This window comes from Macaca thibetana, chromosome 17 (genome assembly GCF_024542745.1).
Source record: "Macaca thibetana thibetana isolate TM-01 chromosome 17, ASM2454274v1, whole genome shotgun sequence".
NCBI classification, from domain to species: Eukaryota; Metazoa; Chordata; class Mammalia; order Primates; family Cercopithecidae; genus Macaca; species Macaca thibetana.
Window position 1 is genome coordinate 11,216,095 of NC_065594.1, and position 18,120 is coordinate 11,234,214.

At 37.6% G+C, this 18,120-nt stretch overlaps 1 protein-coding gene across 3 annotated transcripts in view; it reads left to right on the plus strand.

Moving 5' to 3' along the window:
* The window catches only part of FRY (FRY microtubule binding protein), a 272,666-nt gene that overhangs the window by 118,070 nt on the left and 136,476 nt on the right, over positions 1-18,120 (plus strand). For all 3 annotated transcript variants that reach the window (XM_050766803.1, XM_050766805.1, XM_050766804.1), the window contains exons 12-17: positions 21-124; positions 586-694; positions 2,483-2,569; positions 8,516-8,687; positions 10,280-10,412; positions 14,823-14,930. In XM_050766803.1, the coding sequence (XP_050622760.1) occupies positions 21-124; positions 586-694; positions 2,483-2,569; positions 8,516-8,687; positions 10,280-10,412; positions 14,823-14,930 (713 nt within the window). The remainder of the gene's footprint in view (positions 1-20; positions 125-585; positions 695-2,482; positions 2,570-8,515; positions 8,688-10,279; positions 10,413-14,822; positions 14,931-18,120) is intronic.

The window sequence follows — 18,120 nt, forward strand, 5'->3', positions numbered from 1 at the left end:
CATCTTGGTTTCTGTTATAGAACAAAGACCCCAAGATGGCTCGAGTTGCACTGGAATCTCTCTACCGATTACTTTGGGTTTACATGATTCGAATTAAATGTGAAAGCAACACAGCTACTCAGAGGTAAGGATTTGGCTTGTGTCAATGGTAACCACATCACTCAGCCACTGCAGAGGGTGCTTTTATTACTACCTGTGCTAACTCAACTAGAAGCTATTCAAAGCTGACAGTTTCTAAAATATCTACGTCCTAAGGAACATTTTCAGGCTTTCCATAGTCATTGGCTCAACACCCATTACAAAAGCTCCAGCCTCTACCAGGATCAACAGGTTCCACTTCCAGAGTTGCATTTGCCACTTTAACAAAAAAAAAAAAAAAAAAGGCTATCATTTTCCATCTGCTCTTAGTTTTCCAGAAAAACTTTTCATAGAGTAATTATGCTAATGGAAAGGGGTGAGGTGGTTTGTTTTCTTTTTCTGAATTCTCTCTGATACTTAGATAAGATGAAACATCTGCCATTTTCTCTTACAGAACTGGAGCTCAGCCAATCTTGCTTGTTTTCTCTTTTCCCCCTTATCTTTCAGCCGACTTATAACCATCATCACCACACTTTTCCCCAAAGGGTCCCGTGGTGTGGTGCCAAGGGACATGCCTCTGAACATCTTTGTGAAAATCATCCAGTTCATTGCCCAGGTAATGGAGAAGATTCTGGTGGTGGGAATCTTCTAATGGTTTTTAAGCAGCCAGCCTCCTTCTTATGAAGTACTAAAAGATGGAAAGTCTAAATTAATATCTTACGTGTTTAGACTTCTGAGAAAGGTTTAAAGTGTTTTCACACACAGCCTATTCTTTTGCTTCAAAACAAGTTTTGAGTTGAGTACATCAATTGTTTTCAGCATCTGATAAATGAAGAAACAGAGACAGAGTTTAAGTGGCTCATCTGAGTCACAAAGTCTATGAATTAGTAAGATTATCTTGACTCTTCACCTCTGTTTTTTTCCTGCTTCTCTGCTCTGGATTCTGCAAGTAAAGAGGAAGCAAAGGGTCTGATGTTCAGAGAAAACCAAAAGAGAACAATTTAGCAAAATGTGAGGAATAAATAATAATGTTATTTCAACCTATGAAAAAGATTTTAATAGGAATATTAGCATTTATCAAGCACTCTTTTGCCAAGAACTGTTCTAAGTGCTCTAGGTATATTAATGACTTAAAAACAGTTTCAGTAATATTAAACATAGTTTTTAATATGTAATTTACTATTTGAACCCAGGAGTTTTACTTTTCAAAACACTTTGTGAGTAAATGGGTTTACCCCAACTTTGACCTCCTTGTGCATAGGAACAGGAAAAGACTATTATTCCAGTCCAGCCTCTGCCATGAGCCAGCTCTGTAAGCTTAAACAAGTCAGAGAACATCTTCTTTCTGTTTCTTTATCTGTAAAATGGGAATGAAAATGCTTGCCTCAGAATATCGTGTGCTTAAAAGGAAAAATAGGCATGAAAGTACTGTTGAAGTACAATTGATATTGACATAAAATGTAAGATTCAATTCCTGCTTCACAGATGATTTGACAGTAATGTCTCTCTTTGTGTTTGGTGCAGTGAAGTAGCTCTGTAATATTTGTACTTAGGGAAAGGACATTACATGCTCTGCAGGTGAAAGAATTAATGTAATTTTTCTGCACGTGATTATCACGTGACTGAGAATGTGCTTTGTTTATTCCGGAAAATGTTGAATAAAATGAACCTGTTTTATTTATATATATATAAATAAATATGTATATATACACACATATATATACACACAGATACCTGATGTATTTTTAAATATATAAATTATATCTATATTAATTATATATACCTGATATATATATTCCTGATATGTTTTTGAATGTATTAATTATGCATATTAACTATTATATGTATACCTAGTATATTATACCTGTTATACTATATATATACACACATACCCCAATATATTAAGTAACCTTAATATATCTTATGTGTTGATTACATGTCTCACATGCAGAATTGTTTGTTATAATATGAGCCAAAGGATTTGTAATGTTAGAGAGTAAAAGAAAATGATCATTTTGCAGTGATCTCTTTAAAAATGCATTTTCAAAGAGGTACAGTACAAGTAGGAAGAGTTCACAGTCTTTATAAGCCCAGATACCCCAAGCGTTTGGTTATTTGATTTGTCGGGGGGGTCTTTTGTCATTAGTCATAGTGTGGTTTAGGGACCAGTTACATATTTTGTATAATGAAGGCCTCCTTGCACACCACACAAAACAGAAGCAGCCCTACCCTCGGGTCAGATGGGCATGGTCTTCCTCCAGGTTCCTTGCAAGCCACAAAACCAAGCAGTGCCCCCCCACTTTTAGCCACCACCTGTTTGCTTGGTGCTTATTGATAAAAATAGCCATTTTATGTTGAGTTTATATTTTAACACTTTCATTTTGTGTTCTTGTTTTTACTATAGGAACGTTTAGATTTTGCAATGAAAGAAATCATTTTCGATTTTCTTTGTGTGGGAAAACCAGCAAAAGCATTCAGTCTCAACCCAGAGGTATGAATGGTCCTTTTATGTACTTCTAACAGAGCATATCTTCACGGAGCCATACCTTTGCTTTGTGGCTTTGGAGAATGGGGTGAGGGACGTCTTCTCACAGAGTCTTCTATTTGTTCCTGTCAATGTCCAAATTCAGACGATGGTGGAATTTCAGAAGTAAAATTTTGGATGAATAGATTTAGAATGAAATGGTTAGATGAAAGGTTGATGTGCTACCATAATCTGTTCTTGTACAACAGAGTAATTCTTGCCCAAAAAGATAATTCATCACTAAAAGTCAGGTTGTTTTATTTGAGAAAAGTCAGTGCTTTTACTTATAACTGTTTAACAAATTTAGCATTGGGAAGTGATGAAACAGAGAAGAACAAATATGTGTAATTATAAAAACAGTGAAACAACGAAATTAAATAAATAATGTATGCACATCTGTTTCTGTGACCACATCCCAACTCCAGGGCAGGCAGATTGTGGAGATGAGTATACAGTGGGTGTCATACACATCGTGGAGCAGTGGAGGATGTGCACATGAAAAGCACATATAATTTTAAACTTTTAAAAACACTGTCAGCCAACAAAAGTAGGCCTGGCACACTGCCTCCTTTTCTATGAGGTGGTAGAAAGAACACTGGACCAGAAGTCAGCAGAGCCAGATTTGCCACTTGCCACTTGTCACAGGCTCTGCTGCTTTTCCTAACTGTGTGACATTTACCTCTATGAACTCCAGCTTTTTCACCAGTAAAAATGACAAAATGCTTTTCTACTTCAACTCGCAGAGGAATTGTGATATTAGGAAGAGTACATTACGAACTCTTAAGAAAAAAAAGGGGGAAAGAAGACAGGGAGAGAGGGAGAGAGGAGACTGCACACCATAAAAATGAAATACATAGAGAGTTCCTATCATCTCTGTATTATCATCTGCCTCCTTCATTCTGTCAGTGGGGAAGGGGGCCCAGAGGCTGGAGACAGGCAGCTTGTTGGTAGCAAAGGGACCCAGGTCCCTGTTCATCCCGTGCTCCCCACCACACCCCATATTCTCTTCTTGATACTAAGGTTGCCACATATCTGGGAACAGCACAAAAGTCCAAAAATGGGAGTTTCTGTCTGGTGTCCAGTGACCTCACAGGCTTCTGGAATGACTGCAGCCAGGGTCTCTGGGCCAATGGGAGGGGGTAGGGCCAGTGCCAAACCAGAGCCTTTTGGCTGGAAGGAGGCCCAGAGCTATACAGTGAAGAGCCTTCTCTTGCTGGGAAGGTTCTCAAGACATTCTTCAGTTCTTAGCAGTCATGGCTCTACTGTCTTTAACAATCAGTTCTCAGAATTACTGGATTACTTGTCTAAAAAGGACATGTTAAAAGCTACTACCATCATTATCACTGTCTATAAAATGTATTCTTGGTTCTTTTCTCAAACTCCTCATTCAGTCAGTGCTTAATTAGTTAACCTCTCTGGGTAGAGCAGTTGGAACCGTGATTTAAGAAAAAATACCAATGGGAGTAAATATTTGGTTATCTTCTTCCATTTCTCATGATCTTATAGATTTATGAAATAATGCATTTATCAGTAGTTGGTAATTATAAGCCCAAAGGCATACCCATAACCCTACTCAAAAGCAGACAGGAGGACAGCATAGTCTGCAAAGCAGATGTCATACACTCAATGAAACACGCTGTAGGGCATTGGTTCTCAGGAAACCAGTTCAGATTGGGTCTTAAATAATATTTTTGAAGTAGCTTGTGGAACAAGGCCTGGAGATCTAAAGGATTATCTTACTGTAAAGTTTATGCTGTGCCACCCCTCAGCTCTTCAGTAATTTCTAGGTAATTGCCTTGTTTTGGTGCACACTTACATGACCTTCTCTATCCATCCTCATCGTCATGAAGACTTGCTGGTCTGTGAGAAGAGTTTCTTGGTCATCAATTTCTGTGTTTTTCCTTGACCTACAATAGCGTGAAGCCAGAGGTCTTATGCAGCGCTAGCGGCAAGAAGAAGAAATAAAAGCATATAGATTGGAAAGGAAAAAATAAAATTGTCTTTATCACAGAGAACATGATTATTTATGTACAAAAAACCTAAGGAAAACCTACTAGGACTAATAAATGATTTTAGGAAGTTTGTAGGATACAAGAGAAATAAAATCAATATATTCTAGTTGTGAAGAATTAGAAATTGAACAATTTACAGTAACAATGAAAAACAAAATACTTAGCACTAAAGCTGACAAAATATGTGCAATATTTTAATACTGAAAATTACAAAATACTGAGAGAAATCAAAGAAGACCCAAACAATGAAGAGAAATAACTGTAGATTGAATTACTCAGTGTTAACAACAAGAGGTCAGTTGTCCCCAAATTGATCTATGTAGATTAAACTGAAATCTCAATAATAATAAACCCAATTAAAATCTCTATACCTTTTCTGTAGAAATCAATAAGCTGATACTAAAATTTATATGGAAAATCAAAGGAACTAGAATAACCAGCATCATTTAGTAAAAGAAGAGTAAAATTAGAAGACTAGCATGGCCTGATTTCAGGACTTACTGTAAAGTTGTATAGTGATCAAGGCAGTGTAGTATTGGCAGAAGGATGAATATAAAAAACAGTTGAACAGAATAGAGAATCTAGAAATAGACCAACACATATAGGGTCAATTGATTTTCAACAATGATTCTAAGTTAATTCAGTGGATAGAAGATAATCTTTCAAATAAATGATGGTAAACAATTGGATATCCACCTGCAAAATATTGAACCTCAGCCTATAATTTGCACTGTGAACAAAAATTAACTCAAAATGGATCATAAACCTAAATGTAAAACCTGATACTATACATCTCCCAGAAGAAAATTTTCATGACCTTCAGGTGGGCAAACATTTCTAGGACATAAAAATCATAAACTATACAAGAAAAAAGTTGATAAATTGAACATCAAAATTAAAAATGTCTGTACTTCAAAAAACAGTTAACAAAGTGGAGAGCCACAGACTGTGAGAAAATATTTACGAAACTCATCTGACAAATGACTTCCGTCTGATTATGTAGAGAATTCCCACATTTCAATAATAAGAAAATAACTCAGTTTTTTAAATGGGCAAAAGGAACAGCATCTTCACCAAAGAAGAGATACAAATGGCTAATAATCTCATGAAAAGACATTCAACATCATTAGTCATTAAGGAAATTCAATTTAAAACCAAAACGAGATGTACTGGGGAAGAAAAAGAGCAACTAGAACCTCATACTATTCTAGTGAGATTACAAAAAGGTACAACCACTTTAGAAAAGTATGACAATTTCTCTTTTTTTTTTTTTTTTTGAGGCGGAGTCTCGCTCTGTAGCCCGGGCTGGAGTGCAGTGGCCGGATCTCAGCTCACTGCAAGCTCCGCCTCCCAGGTTTACACCATTCTCCTGCCTCAGCCTCCCGAGTACAGGCGCCTGCCACCTCGCCCGGCTAGTTTTTTGTATTTTTTAGTAGAGACGGGGTTTCACGGTGTTCGCCAGGATGGTCTCGATCTCCTGACCTCGTGATCCACCCGTCTGGGCCTCCCAAAGTGCTGGGATTACAGGCTTGAGCCACCGCGCCCGGCCTTTTCAAGATTAAATGTATACTTAACCATATGACTCAGCAATTCCATCCCAAGGTATTTTTCGTAGAGAAAACCAAACACATGTTCACAAAGGTTTGTGCAAATATTTATAGCAGCCTCATTCATAACCACTGAAAATAAAAAAGTGACTCATGTGCAAACTCCAGTGAATGGCTGAACAAATTGTGAATCATCAATACAGTGGGTACTGTTTAGCAATAAAAATGAACAAACTGCTGATACTTGGAATAACATCTCAAAAGCACCGTGCTCAGTGAAAAAAGCAAGATGTAAAGGCTATGTACTGTTTGATTCCATTTACATCAAGGTAAATGAAAAAGGTAAAACTATCGGTGGAAATTTGACAAAGTTTGTCATGTGCTTGGGTTAGGAGCTAAGACTAACTGCAAAAAGGCACAAGGGACTTTCTGGGCATGGTGGAAATATTTTGGATCTTGATTCTGTTGGCGGTTACCTGACTATGTATGTTTCTCTAAACTCAAGGAACTGTACAACTAAAAGGAGCGACTTTTAGTACATGTAATTTATATCTCAATAAACTTGATTTAAAAAAAAATAGAGTGGGGATTCTGGCTTACAATAGATATTTGCCATCGGCAGCTTTTCACGCCTTTTCTTTAATTCTCACAATAGCCCTATATGATTGATAGGTATTACTATCCTCATTTTACAGAAAGGAAGCTGATACCTGGACTTGGAAAAGTTAAGTAATTTTCCAAGGCCAGACAAAAGGGAGAGGTGTGATGCAGAACTATATGAAATTTTTAAAAAAAGAAATTATTTTTGAAGTTAACTTCAAAATGTGTGTCCCAAACTATCCCATCTTATTTCTGCCCTTAGTGTTGTCCAGGGAAAAGGAAAACTTAGAGAACTGACAAGGATGATTGCTAAATTGGATAATCCACTGGCAGATAATTGAGGCTTGACCACATGTGTCATCCCACAGTTATTATATTAGTACTGCATCTGCTGAATTGACCATTTTATTTTCTTATCCACAACATTACTGTGTCTTGAGAGACACACACAAGCCTAGAAACATCTCATAAAAGAACTGTCAAAAGAGGGAACTAATGGGCTTTGATACACAGATTATTTTTTAAAGTAATACTCTTTCATTCTAGAAAATGGAGAAAGCATATCATTTTAAGGCCAAAAAATCATAAAGTACACATTGAATTGCTTATAAATGGGCCAGAGAAATGTTTACCAAGTCCTGGTTGAATTATGACAGCTCCTTAAAGCTTGAATAAATTATTTTAAAATGAATAGAAGTCTATGTTACTTTATGTTATAAAATGTAATCGTGTTCTACTAAATAGGTGATTCAGGCAAACCAGATTTAGATGCAAAGCTTCCCACTATACTTTAGTTTCCTCGCGTGAAAAAATGAGAATACCTTACCCTGAGAAATAGGAATACCTTCCTTATATGGCTGTGTTAAGGATGAAAGTTAATGAGCAGTTCTGGATATATTTTAGGAACTCAATAAATTGTAACTAATTCTTTTCATCAGTCTTAGTAATTGTCATTGTTTTCTTCCGTAGGTAGTAGTATACTTGGGGAACTTACTACTTCATGAGGTTTAAAAATATTGGTGTAAAGGTTTCACACATGGCTGTTTAATGGAGTACAGATGTTTAGGTACCTTCTGACCTTTGAAGATGAGCACTAGGGGAGAGCACCTGTCTTACTGAGCTGTCTTTCAGGTCCACAGTTGTGCCTAAGGAAGATCTGTCTGGCCCACAATCACATTTCTTCTTACACTCCCGTGTGTTTTCATCAGTAACAGGTTCTGTGGCGTTGAATTTTTAAAATTTATTCTCAAACTTGCTGGCTTTTGTAAATCAGAAGTCAGGACCTGCAGTTGAGAGCAGGCAATGTTCATTTTATGGTTCCCATTTGGATCTGTGGGTGTTTCCGTTCAGTCTTTGTGGGCTAACACATGTGGTGCCTCCCTTCTTCCAGGAGACATGTAAGCCTTTATTTACCTCAGTTTTCCTTAGTTACACCTGCTCCAGAGGATGAGGCATATCTTTTAGAGATACACCCAGCATTCCCTTCAACTGAATATAGTACATGACCATCTCAAACATGCCCTCCACATTTGGTGAAATCCCCCGTGTTGTTTTCTTATGATGCAGCAACAAAAAACAGTGACAGAAACTTAATTTTATTTTCATAAGATTGCCCTACACTCTCGTGCCTTTTAAATTATTTTCTTATACTAATCTACATGCAATTCAATCTTAACTCTCTGAAAGACTTATGGATGTATTCCACTACAATAATTGGGCCTTTCCTTTTGTCATGAAATTAATGTCTCTTACAGAGAATGAACATTGGTTTACGGGCATTCTTGGTCATAGCTGATAGCTTGCAGCAGAAAGACGGGGAACCTCCCATGCCAGTTACAGGAGCCGTTCTTCCTTCAGGAAACACATTGAGAGTAAAGAAAACATATTTGAGTAAAACGCTAACTGAAGAGGAAGCCAAAATGATAGGTGAGTTTCAGAGTGCATTAGAACTAAGCCTTATTAAGCCCTTAAAATGACCAGTAGATATTTAACTTTAGTGAGATGCACTTTTGAAAAATCTTTATAGAAGTAGGTGATAAGACATTCCAACATTAATTGTTTTGATTGATTCATGCTGTGTTTTGTTTTACTGCTCTTTAAACTTTTCAGAACTTCCTGGTAAATATTTTGCCATTTAAATGTTAGACTTTTATCTACGGTCTTTTTAAGCCTCTAATATTGATTAATACATTTTTCAGTAAGCTTCCAAGACATCGGTGTGTTTTACTAGATAATCCTGTTTATCAATTCATTCATTCATCTCCTTCTTTTTTTCTTTAGTTAAATTAGTTTAACATGTATTTTAAACATGACAAATCTCACAACACACATCAAGTTATATTGTGGATTTAGACTACATGAGATGATTTTCTGATTTAACTATCTTATCTAAAGAGGTGATTTTTTTGCATTTGTTCATTTGTTACCAAGTACCTAAATGTAGACACCTACTACAAACTTTATTAAGATAGTTACTGGATTCTACAGACCTGAGGGAAACACAAGGAAACTTTTTGCTTTGAAATATTTCTCTTTAGTTATGCAATGTTTAAATGACTTTTAAAAGATGTAATAGGCTGGGCACGGTGGCTCAAGCCTGTAATCCCAGCACTTTGGGAGGCTGAAACTCCACCTGAGATTGGGAGTTCGAGACCAACCTGACCAACATGGAGAAACCCTGTCTCTACTAAAAATACAAAATTAGCGGGATGTGGTGGTGCATGCCTGTAATCCCAGCAACTTGGGAGGCTGAGGCAGGAGAATTGCTTGAACCCGGGAGGCGGAGGTTGCGATGAGCCAAGATCGCACCATTCCGCTCCAGCCTGGACAACAAGAGTGAAACTCCATCTCAAAAAAAAAAAAAAAAAAAAAGATGTAATGCATGAGAATAATCATGAATAATTATTTCACTAAGGTACAAATTTCAAATACAAAGGTATTTACTTCTCATTTGTATAATTTGTATACACATTCATCTTCCAGTGTGGGACATGGACAGTGTAGTTAATAAGAACAATAAAAATAATATAGCTAAAATATGTTTTTCTTCATTTTTGAATTTATAATGTGAAGTTATTTTATTTTACTAAAAAATTAACATATATATTTCAGAGGGTCATATGGAGTTATTAAAGTCTTAACCCCAAATGAGAATTATTCTTTATTCACATAATCACTAATGATGGTGAATTTTCTTATGCTAACTAGAAACTTTAATATTCAAATTGCTTTAATTTGAATTTTGTATTTTCTTATTATTTTAACTCTTCTGGAAAATACTTCCAATTGAGTATTAGAATTCCTATAAATTGAATTTAAATGATTATCTGGTGAACACCTACTAAGTGCAAGGCACTATGCTAAAAGCTGTGCAGATGAGATTGAATCAGACAGCCCTTTTGCTCAAGGAAGTCATTGACTCCTAAGGTCTTCAGTAAAAAATGTTATAGAGGATGAATAAATCAGGATATCCTTTGACAGATGCAGTTGAAGGTATAACTATAATGCATGTTTTTCAGGCATGTCCTTATATTACTCTCAAGTACGAAAAGCTGTAGACAACATTTTAAGGCACCTTGATAAAGAAGTAGGAAGGTGTATGATGCTGACTAACGTACAGATGTTAAACAAAGAACCAGAAGACATGATCACGTGAGTACAGTAAAGACTAAGTTATCAATGAAAGATTAATCAGAAGACACAAGTCGAGAGTATTCTCATTTATTCTGTATTTTGTTTTCATCTTCTTAGAGTTCTAAAAAGTAGTAAAGATAGTTTAAAAAAAACTTTCACAGTATCTGATTAACTATAAAAATAAGGTCATATCTGTGATTGATCTATTTTATTTATATCTCAAATATCGCTAGGTCAGTAAGTTAGAAAATGAGGCCCATGACTCACTGGTCCATGTTTTTCAGAAATGGCATTTTGTTCCCAGGCACCATCACAACTCATGTGACATAGTGACATCCCAAATTTACAGACATTCCATCTATATACATCTCATGACAGTTCCTACTTCATAGTTTCTGTGCGACTGTATCACAGACTGCATCACAGAAAGCATTTTAAGAAAGCATTCATAGCTTCGAATGTATTCAAATCAAGTATTCTTATCCAAAATCTGAAGATCTAGATTTACAATTAGAACTTGCATTTGCTGTTTTTGTTTAACTATGGCAGGAACTAGGATTAGGTTATAATTCTATATTTTAAGAAAGTTTGGACTTTGTTGTTGGGCTATGAATTAAATTACATTTGATAGCTGTGGCATCATTTCCAAAAATATAATTAGGTAAATTTATTCTGTCATCCATCATATTCAACTGCAAATATAAGAACTAATCTGAAGATTGTTACCTATATAGAGAGGTTCATATTGTGGTGTGCATTTTTATTGTGATAGTAACATGTACTCATGATTAAAGCAAAGGCAAAAATGCAGAATTATTTTAAATATGTATTTAGTAGAATCTAAAGTTAAAATAAAAGCCTCCTTAGAGCCCCACGTGAAATCTGCCACCATTTCTTGGCTCAGTGTGATTCCTTCCATTCCTTTCGTTGTGTCAATATAAATGTATGTGTATACATACCTCTTTTTTTCCATGGAAGTGGGATTATACAATGCATATTATCCTGCAGCTTGCCAGTTACTCGATTTAAATAGCATGAGATGATGTTGCTTTAGACTTTTCAACCAAAATAATAGCGGAATTTATATTGACCAAGATTAGTAACATTAAAAATATTATCCACAGTTCTAGTTCTTACCTCACAAATTGCCAGATTATCTATAAACTTTCTACCTCATTTTTCCATACTTCTTGCATATATTATAGCCATTTTCAATTTATAATGTAGAAGATAGAAGAAATGCACTAGGCCAGGCACAGTGGCTCACACCTGTAATCCCAGCACTTTGGGAGGCCAAGGCAGGCAGACCACTTGAGGTCAAGAGTTCAAGACCAGCCTGGCCAACATGGCGAAACCCCATCTTTACTAATAATACAAAAATTAGCCAGGTGTAGTGGTGCACACCTGTAATCCCAGCTACTCAGGAGGCTGAGGCAGGAGAATTGCTTGAACCCGGGAGGCGGAGATTGCAGTGAGCCAAGATTGGGCCACTGCATTCCAGCCTGGGTGACAATGAAACTGTTTCAAAAACAAACAAACAAAAAGAAATGCATAGAGTTGTTTCCTCAAAAAAAAAAAAAAAGAGCTTTAAAGGAAAACCATAATCAATAGGCATCATGAGATAGGTTCAGGACAAAAACAATATATTCAAAATCATAAAAAGGTACATGTTTAAATGTAAACATTTTATTTATGTTTTAATCAATGTTTCAAACTTTTTCTTTTTCTTTTTTTTTTTTTTTTTTTTTTTTTTTGAGACAGAGTCTCGCTCTGTCGCCCGGGCTGGAGTGCAGTGGCCGGATCTCAGCTCACTGCAAGCTCCGCCTCCCGGGTTCACGCCATTCTGCTGCCTCAGTCTCCCGAGTAGCTGGGACTACAGGTGCCCGTCACCTCTCCCGGCTAGTTTTTTTGTATTTTTTTAGTAGAGACGGGGTTTCACCGTGTTCGCCAGGATGGTCTCGATCTCCTTACCTCGTGATCCGCCTGTCTCGGCCTCCCAAAGTGCTGGGATTACAGGCTTGAGCCACTGCGCCCGGCCGTTTCAAACTTTTTCTAAGATTTTTCTTTACTTTTTCCTATTCAAACATCTTAAGACCCCCAGATAGGGCTAGAAATATTTTTCGTGCTAGAATTCAAGGCAGATTCCTGAGTGGAAAATAACGCATTGCTTCATTTCTAAACAAAAAAAAAAAAAAAAAGGAAGAAGAGAAATGTTAGGGAATCACATAAGCATTTAGGAGAAGAAGGTGGAGGCCCACACAACACTAATGGAACAGTCGCTGGAGTTGATATTTGAAGCTGGTCCACCACTTTCCCAGGCCCTACGTAGGGTAAGAACTTGAACACTGAACATTCTGTGTTGCTCAGTCTTTATTTCTTATCCCTTTTGTGCTTCATGCTAGTATGAAAAAAGAAAGAAAGAAAATAAGAAGTAAAGAAATAATAATTTTAATATCTGTTAATAAATTTTCTTAATTATGTTATTTTGGGGATTTATAAGCTTCCCATAAAAGGCCAGACAGCAAAGACTGCAGTAGTAAGAGGAGATCATGCAGCAATTAGTTTCTAATCTAGGCTTGTTTTATCATCTTGGAAGTCTGGCAGAGTTCGCCCTTACACTTCAGGCCAGGCAAGGTCATCCATTTTCCGACAGATATAAAAATAATCCCAGCTGTTAAAGACATCTGGTGAGCAAACTAGTAGAACTGTTTAAACTACTCACTGTGTTACAAATGAACAATTAGAAGAGATCTCTAGGCTCTAACACTGTACAGCTATTGAGAATATCATCTGAAAACGTTTCTTTCCTTGATTGATAGGAAAGCCCTGTGCAACTGCTTCCTCTTCTCCAGGGTCCTCAACAGTTCATGCAAATGCTCTATGGATGACAAAAGTCATACAGTTATTAAGAAAATAACCTTATGACTGCCCACAAAAGCAGATTATTTTGGAAGACAACATATCGTGTTTTATTTTTCATGTAAACAATTTTGTACTCAACAAACTTGTAAAAGCACATTAAAAGGTAGTGTTACAGAGCAAAATTGCTGTGTGATTATGATCTTTAGATTACAGAGAGGATTGATTCTGCTAGTTGCATTTCTATTCTGACTACAGTTACTGTTCCAAAAAGGAATTACTTTTATGCTACTTTGCATTTTCATTATTGTGCTTGTGTCCTGGGATCACATTAATTTGGTACTGATTCTATATTTATGCTCAGAAGACTAAGTCATCAGACTTTAGATATGCTATTACATATTGTCACTTGGGTCTTCTGAAAGATTTTGGTGGGTAGTTGAATTATTCCGTAAAGGTTATTGATAAAATAAGTGGTTAAAAATCAGTTAGCCGGGCGCGGTGGCTCACGCCTGTAATCCCAGTACTTTGGGAGGCTGAGATGGGCGGATCACGAGGTCAGGAGATCGAGACCATCCTGGCTAACACGGTGAAACCCCGTCTCTACTAAAAATACAAAAAAAAAATTAGCCAGGCGTGGTGGCGGGCACCTGTAGTCCCAGCTACTCAGGAGGCTGAGGCAGGAGAATGGCGTGAACCCAGGAGGCGGAGGTTACAGTGAGCCGAGATTGCGCCACTGCACTCCAACTAGGGAGACAGAGCAAGACTCCGTCTCAAAAAAAAAAAAAAAAAAAAATCAAACAGTTACCTATTTAAACAACTAAAAATTGAAATAACACAAAATATATATTTCTCCTTCACATTTTCCAACAGAATACAGAAGGCATTAATTATCATTAAACAGTCATATTCTCAAGAAATTAATTAAAAATAGAGAAGGAAATCTCCATAGAGGTCAGGCCCATCAGTATCACTTTAAAAGTCAGAAATGGGTGCACAACTATATACATTTCAGAGTTTTACTTATTTTGAAAGATTTATTTTGGAAGCACTTAATTTTTTAAAAACAGGACAAAGGGCTCTAGGGGAGAAGCATAACTCATCAGGGAGAGAAGCTGCTAGATATCACAGTTACAAAAGGCACCATTCCATATATATACACACACACACACACACACACACACACATATATATTCCATTTTTAAATGCTGAATGTAGGAATGAATGAAATACATTTCTTCCTGTGGATGTACTTAGCCATTTCTGTGATTCTGGTGTTTTAAATGCAACTGGACGAGACCCAACCAAAGGGTAAACTCAAGGTAAAATACTATTGATATCAGCGTTTTTCTTTTCAGACATATACTTCTATCTTACATTTAATTACTTAAAGTTTTGTTAGAACTGGTCAGGCTACAAAGGGCATAAACATTTGAGAATAACATGGAGCTAACACCAGGCTGTGACTCAGAAGGCATGGATTCTAGTCTTTGTTCACGTACTTAATTCATTTTGTTTTTATTTTCACAGCTTTTTGACCTATTTTAAAATTTTGTCTTCTAATTCTAGGGGTGAGAGAAAGCCCAAAATAGATCTTTTCAGGACCTGTGTTGCTGCTATTCCTCGACTGCTTCCTGATGGGATGTCAAAACTTGAACTTATTGACTTGCTGGCTAGGTAGGTGAGAACATTGTTTGACCAAAATTAATTTCAATCCTTTGTCATGACTCCTGAAAAAAAAAATAGAATGGTAGTTTACAATGGACAAATATTTACCAAATGAGGTACTGTGTATGGGCAGGAAAAAACACATTTTTAAAAACTATTTTTCCCATGTTCAAGGGGTTTAAAATCCAACTTAGAAGCAAATACATAAGCACGTAAGGTCGTTAACAACCCTAACCTGTGTTGTGCAAACTAATGGCACAAAAAATGTATGATACATGATTCATGGGTAAGAGATTACTGTGGACTGGGGAAGGCAACAAATAACTCTTGAGAGAAGGTGGAATTTGAACTTCCCTTGAAGGGAAGGTAGAGTTCAAAAAGGTAAAGGCAGAGACATGAGCAAAGGCACAGAGGTAGAACCAGGAAATGAAATGAGTATGGCCAAAAAAGAGTTCATTCGGAGTCTGATACCCAATCTGAGGCCCACAGACCCCCAGGGGGACAAGAATGCAGGTGGTCAATATCCTAAACTAGTGTCAGTATAGTGCTTCGGAAAACTGCCCAAAATCATATTTATCACCCTCCCAATGCACAATCCAATGAGAACCTAAAATTTATTTTCTTTGAGTGAAATTATCTTATTATAGTTTAGTAAGCTTAGTTATCTCACATTGATCTGGAGCTCCAGTTGACAGTTATGCATGTCTTTAATTTAAAAATCAAAAGTGACATAACCTAAGTGCAATTTGGAAAGCAAAATTATTAGACACATGGTATGCATGGAATGAGGAAGAACAAAAGTCATCATTGGTTTGGGGGGAGAAAAGAGAAAATAGTTTACAAACCCAATGATGAAAGGAAACGGAAATAAGATTGAAGAGGTAGATTTTCAGCTAATCTTAAGTACTTGTTGAGGCATTTGGACTGATGAAGTTTTAAGCTGGGGAACAAGATGACAAAAAATGTCAATTTAGGCTCTATAATCTGATTATGGTAGAATAAAAGAAAAGTCTGGAGAAGGATAACAAATATTCATGCTGACTGAATGAATGATGCATTACACATAGCCTAGTTTACTCACACTCTCTGACCTTCTGAGAGCACCTTTCCCATCAATATTCAAATAAATAACCCAAGCTCCCACCCCACCTGGCTGCACATAATCTGGTGGCCTCCTGAGGCTCTGAGTGTCCCCACGGAGCCCCACATCTCCTGGTTATTGTGGTCATAGTCCTCTGTTACGTGGGCAGCCAGCTTGGCCCCTCTGTTGATTACCTCTTGCTGTCTAGTAATAACTTTTAGAACCTACTGCCCTTTCCTAGTCTTTAATTTGCATTTGGACACAGCCACTCCCTTCCTCCTTCCTGACACCACTAGCACAAGAACAGTGCTGGATGTGAAGGCTCCCTGAAGGTCTGTTACCTTCAAAACCATGATTTCAAGCCGGTGCTCTCTGACCACAGCCTTCCACCCTCTCGCTGCCAATGTCACCCACTGGATCCTTCTTCCTTCCAGTCCACACTTAGGGTGTACCTTTTGAGACCTAGCAACCAGAATATGAGCAAAGAGCACATTCCCTGGAAGCAGGAAAGCAGAGGGAAACAGGAAAAAGTAAGCCTGGATCCAAAAGAGCTTTCCATTTCAGGGCAAGGGGAAGACCTGTGGAGGAACAAAGAGTGGGTTTCCAAAGAATAATGAACAGGATGATTTAGGGGCTGGGGGAAGCTGAGGGAAAGAGAGACTAAGACTGGAAGGATCATCCATGCTAATACTGAGTCACCCGGGATGAGGGCAGAGACTGAGAATAGAGAAAAGCTGTGAGACAAGGGCTAGAGCTACCGAAAACATAAAGGAGAACCTGTCCGTTTGCTGTGGACAGCATTGGAGGTGGCGGCATGATCAGGAGATGTGTATTTCCCCAGAGCACAGGTGGCTGAGCGAAAAGGCCCCCTCCACGGCCGCATGACCATCTGGAGAAAGGGGGCTACCGTCAACAGACATGGAGGAAGCAGGACAAGAGAATCGGAAGAAAACAATCCTCTAAAAACCTGAACTTCATTTCCCTACATTCCTTTGCCATTTTACTACCTGCATGATCCGGACAAATTATTTAACCCTCAAGCCTGTCCTTTTCCCTTGGTAAAATTTTGGTGAAATTGGAATGAGACTGCCTACCTCTTAGGACTGTTGAGAGGGCTAGCTGACAAGACGTGTGGTTAGAGAGAGGAGGTGTCTGCAGGGAAAAAGTTTTCAGTTAAATTGAAGTAGAAGGAAAGTTCACGTTATTCAATAGAAGTCTATGGTGATTATATACACCGAGGCCTTTGAAGTACCAAGTGTTTTGAACAGCATGAAGTGTTCTCTTTCTGGTAAAGTCTCTAATGCTATTTTGCCATAAGTCTGAGTGGGAGGCTCCTACCTCTGGAATCACATTGACAGCCCAATCCAGTGAAGCCCAAACCCCCAGACCATGGTGCCAGGCGTGTTGGGAGGGAATTCTGTCAGATGTGGTTGGAATGCTAGTGCTATTTATGGTGCGTCCTGTTTATTATTAGTTACATTCTTACCAAGCCCAAAGCAATGGGTGCTGTTTTTTGTTTTGTTTTGTTTTGTTTTTCTTTTTCTTTTTTTTTTTCCTGAGGGAACAGAACAAATAAATATTCCTGAGAGTTTAAGTCTTAGGGAGAAATCAAGAAAATGCCTGGTTTATATGCGAAATCCATGAAGGGACCTTTTTAATAAGCTTCAAAAGAAGCCAGAGGCTGTTCTCCTCGGGGGGAAGGATAACTAGAGTTAGCGACCTGCACATAGAGTCCTATTAACCTGTGAGAAAATGAGCCTCTTCAGATCTCCTCGAGAGGGTCAGAGGACAAAAGTGAAGTAATTCAATAGCAATAAATGTGGGTTTCGAGTGCCACACAAGAAGTCTTCAGTCACTTTATACCCTCACAGTCCAGTTGCCTTCAGATTCAGTTGACCTGAGATAATACAGGGTCTAGTCAGAGAGGGGTAAGACCTGTTATTTCTGACACTTCACAGTCACATCCGTGGTACTTTTTTTTAACTTAAAAACTTGTTTTATTTTTTTCATAATTGGTAAAATAAGGGCAGTGTTCATGCAGGTTGTCCGTCCCTCCCAGCTCAGTTCCCTGTAAGGAGTTTCAACTGTATGTCCCACACAACTGCTCTCAGGCCCTTG